This window comes from Sinocyclocheilus rhinocerous, unplaced genomic scaffold, assembly GCF_001515625.1.
Source record: "Sinocyclocheilus rhinocerous isolate Xijiao unplaced genomic scaffold, SAMN03320098_v1.1 scaffold127, whole genome shotgun sequence".
In the NCBI taxonomy this organism is placed as follows: Eukaryota; Metazoa; Chordata; class Actinopteri; order Cypriniformes; family Cyprinidae; genus Sinocyclocheilus; species Sinocyclocheilus rhinocerous.
In genome coordinates this window covers 1,080,047-1,084,592 of record NW_015664685.1, presented here as the reverse complement: position 1 = coordinate 1,084,592, position 4,546 = coordinate 1,080,047, and the positions used below count along the sequence as shown (strand labels likewise).

General features: G+C 36.1%; 1 protein-coding gene across 1 annotated transcript in view; it reads left to right on the top strand.

Moving 5' to 3' along the window:
• The window catches only part of LOC107730303 (WD repeat-containing protein 36-like), a 20,075-nt gene that overhangs the window by 11,928 nt on the left and 3,601 nt on the right, over positions 1–4,546 (top strand). The window contains exons 12-16 of the mRNA XM_016541092.1: positions 453–532; positions 1,492–1,599; positions 3,839–3,936; positions 4,032–4,177; positions 4,287–4,403. Coding sequence (XP_016396578.1) covers positions 453–532; positions 1,492–1,599; positions 3,839–3,936; positions 4,032–4,177; positions 4,287–4,403 — 549 coding nt within the window. The remainder of the gene's footprint in view (positions 1–452; positions 533–1,491; positions 1,600–3,838; positions 3,937–4,031; positions 4,178–4,286; positions 4,404–4,546) is intronic.

Sequence of the window (4,546 nt, the reverse complement as noted above, 5' to 3'; positions counted from 1 at the left end):
TCGTCACGAGCCGCAGGGTTTCATTTGGTTTTGTTTGTGTATGTTTTTTTGACTCTCAAAGCCGTGATTCCCATTCACTTCCATTATATGACTGACAGACTGCAACGGTTTGAGTTAAAAATCTCTGTTTGTGTTCTACTGAAGAAACAAAGTCACCTACATCTTGGATGCCCTGGGGGTAAGCAGATAAACATCAAATTTTCATTTTTGGCTGAACTATCCCTTTAAAAAATATGTACATTTTTTTTGTTCCGAAGATGAACAAAAGTATGTTTGGAATGACATGAGGGTTTACATTTTTATTTTTTTGGATGAATTATCCCTTCAAGATTTTAAACTCTGAGCTTATATATCTCTTTATATCCAAAACTAGTGTTAGAATGATCTTATAAAGAACTAAATAAAATAAAAATACTTAAATCCATGACTGTCTTTAAACCTCCTGATGTTAGACATTTAGTCCAGATGGACGTTGGCTGATTACAGCGTCTATGGACTGCACCATCAGAACATGGGATCTTCCATCTGGCAGGTATAAAGTTTAGAGCATAAACCAAGGCTGTTCAACTGGGCCCTATAATTAATGGAGGAAATTGCTGTGCTGCCTGATACATTTCTATATTGCGTATATTAATATTTGCTAAGGAAAAACACCCAAGTGAAAAGAATTCAAAGACATTAGTGGGGGTGGGAATCTAGGCAGCTCACAACGTTGATTCTGGGACTCGCAATCCGATTGTAAAAGGATTCTTGATCTGCATTTTTTTTCTTATTAATTAATGAATTGTTTTTTATTTAAAGTACTTTTTAAAATAATGACATGCCAGATGTTTCAGTTTCACTTTAAATAAATTTGTTCAGGCTGTTGTTTACAATGAATGCCACTATAATGGAAGTTTGTTTAATTTTTCATTCCAGTTCTCTGAATACAATTAAATTAAAAGGATTTGTTGTGGAGTGAGGAGAACTAAAATAGGCATTTGTGGTGTTTATAATGTTAGTAAATGTTTCAATTTATTTGTTTATTTATTTATTTTTTTAATTTGGACAATCTGGCCCTGAAAGAAAGTAACTGTAGAACCCAGGCATAACCCTAAATTCTTTAATTGTGATTCTTAGAGGGCTAAGTGAGATTGTATCATTGCATCTACTACAACCCACAAAAGTAGCCTTTTGCAGGAGGGAAAGACCAGGCCAGTCCAGTGACACCTTTTCCACTTTCTATATTATTTACCGGTTAGATATTTGTGATGACCTTTTCTGTTTACTCAGTCACCGATGGTTTTCAAAATAACCGGTAAAACCAAATTTAGAGATAATTATTATCTTTCAAAGATGTGGCCGTAGTGACATTTAGTATGTCGGATATATTTTCATTTGTCTAACGGGGATTCCTCTAGCCGATGAAGTCCCCTCTGGCCCAACTGAGTGACTGAATGATTTCCTTTCACACTTTCATACCCTTCCACATTCTCTTGTTGTCTTTCATAGTTTGGTCGACTGTTTCCTGGTAGACGCAGCAGCCGTCAGTCTCAGTATGTCCCCTACCGGGAACTTCCTGGCCTCTTCGCACGTTGATGGTCTAGGTATTTACTTATGGTAAGAGATTTCCTTGCAGATACCGTGTCTGTCAACTCTTGTTTTTACTATTCAATTAGTTATTTCACACACTTAAGATTTAAGATTAGAACAGTAGAATTTTGGAAAACAATTAGCTAATGATTATGTTATTCATCATGACTGAACAGGGAAACGGTATTGTGGGTTGAGTTCTTGAGGTTGCAACATTAATCTGCTGATGAATGTATGAATGGCTTAATTTTTTTTAAAGGAATAAATAGTTTGTTCATTTACTCATGCTAACGTTGTTTCCAAACCGTGATTTTTTTCTCTCTCTCCGTACAACACAAAATCAGATGCTTTGAGAAATGTTCAGGCCGCTCTTTTCCATGCAACGGAACATATACATGCATATATGTGAAAATGTCACATCTTATGAAAATGTCTTAAATGTCTCTTGTCAGTCTGATAAAATAATCAGTCAAAATGCAGTGACTTACCATGACACATGCTTGAAATGCAAGGTTAAGTTGAGTTCATTGGGATACAGTACCCCAGCACTGTATGCTTTGTTGTTGTAGGTCAAGTAGGTATTCAGTGCATACATAAAATTTGCACGCTATGTGCATTATACATATTTCATATTGTAGAAATGTTAACCCTATAAAGCCTACTGTATCGTATCTGATAGACAAATTTCTAAAGCCACAAAATTTTCAAATGATCAAAGCTTTACTTAAAAAAAAAAAAAATGTTATACACAGTCTACTAAATACCTTCTGTCGTCTGATTGATAGTTCATACGTTTAATTCTAAAAATCAGGTCGTGGTACGTGTCTTTTTGCTGTGATATATTTATTGATTTTTATGAAGTAAACATACGCCGATAGTTTTCAAAGTAACCAGTAAAACCAAATTCAGAGATAATTATTATCTTTCAAAGATGTGGCCGTAGTGACATTTAGTATGTCGGATATATTTTCATTTGTCTAACGGGGATTCCTCTAGCCGATGAAGTCCCCTCTGGCCCAACTGAGTGACTGAATGATTTCCTTTCACACTTTCATACCCTTCCACATTCTCTTGTTGTCTTTCATAGTTTGGTCGACTGTTTCCTGGTAGACGCAGCAGCCGTCAGTCTCAGTATGTCCCCTACCGGGAACTTCCTGGCCTCTTCGCACGTTGATGGTCTAGGTATTTACTTATGGTAAGAGATTTCCTTGCAGATACCGTGTCTGTCAACTCTTGTTTTTACTATTCAATTAGTTATTTCACACACTTAAGATTTAAGATTAGAACAGTAGAATTTTGGAAAACAATTAGCTAATGATTATGTTATTCATCATGACTGAACAGGGAAACGGTATTGTGGGTTGAGTTCTTGAGGTTGCAACATTAATCTGCTGATGAATGTATGAATGGCTTAATTTTTTTTAAAGGAATAAATAGTTTGTTCATTTACTCATGCTAACGTTGTTTCCAAACCGTGATTTTTTTCTCTCTCTCCGTACAACACAAAATCAGATGCTTTGAGAAATGTTCAGGCCGCTCTTTTCCATGCAACGGAACATATACATGCATATATGTGAAAATGTCACATCTTATGAAAATGTCTTAAATGTCTCTTGTCAGTCTGATAAAATAATCAGTCAAAATGCAGTGACTTACCATGACACATGCTTGAAATGCAAGGTTAAGTTGAGTTCATTGGGATACAGTACCCCAGCACTGTATGCTTTGTTGTTGTAGGTCAAGTAGGTATTCAGTGCATACATAAAATTTGCACGCTATGTGCATTATACATATTTCATATTGTAGAAATGTTAACCCTATAAAGCCTACTGTATCGTATCTGATAGACACATTTCTAAAGCCACAAAATTTTCAAATGATCAAAGCTTTACTTAAAAAAAAAAAACTGTTATACACAGTCTACTAAATACCTTCTGTCGTCTGATTGATAGTTCATACGTTTAATTCTAAAAATCAGGTCGTGGTACGTGTCTTTTTGCTGTGATATATTTATTGATTTTTATGAAGTAAACATAAGAAAAAATGATCTATGGATAATCATGTTAAAATGGATCAAATATGATACATCAGACTTCTGAGGAACTTTTATTTGTACGTTTTTGTACTCAGTCATCATTGTATTTAAGTAATATGCTGTTCCAAACACAGCCTGTAATGACCCTTGGCTTTTAGTTTCATGATTCAAAGAAGTTGCTTTATGAAATATTGTATATTCAGCCTTGCTGTCTGTTTGGTTCTTTTCTAGGTCCAACAACACACTGTGCAGTCTGGTGTCATTGCGCCCTCTACCTGCAGACTATGAGCCGACTGTGATCATGCTGCCAGGCACCTGCCCAAGCAGAGGTGCGAGAGCAGTCAGAGCACATTATCATATTGATTATAATTTTAAAGTCATTTAACTTGAGACTAAGTCCCGTTGATTGTGTGCTTGTCAACAGATACAGAAGAGGAGGACGTTTTAGATGCTGAGAGCTCTGAGATGGCTGAGTACATTTCACCAGCACAGCTGGATGAACATCTGATCACACTCTCTCTGCTTCCTGACTCACGCTGGAAGAACCTGCTGCATCTGGACATCATCAAGGTATGTGCATGTAAAAATAGGGGGAGAAAACAGTGGTCTGTGCTTAACTGAGATGTGTTTGAAAGGCCATTACAGATCCTTTAAAATTGTGAAAAATCTCCATCTACAGAAAAAGAACAAACCCAAAGAGCCTCCAAAATTGCCCAAAGCTGCACCCTTCTTCATTCCCACCATTCCAGGGCTGGTGCCCCAGTTTGCACTACCCAGCACACCCTCAGAGGACCAGGTAAATACTCTTGATAATGTCTCTGTTGAGTTTGGTGAAGTATTTATTGTTGTTGGGAATTTATTTGTTCATTTTAAGATGATAAAAATCAGGGGGTTTCAGTGTTTTGATGGTAAAAAAAAAAAAAAAAAAATATATATATA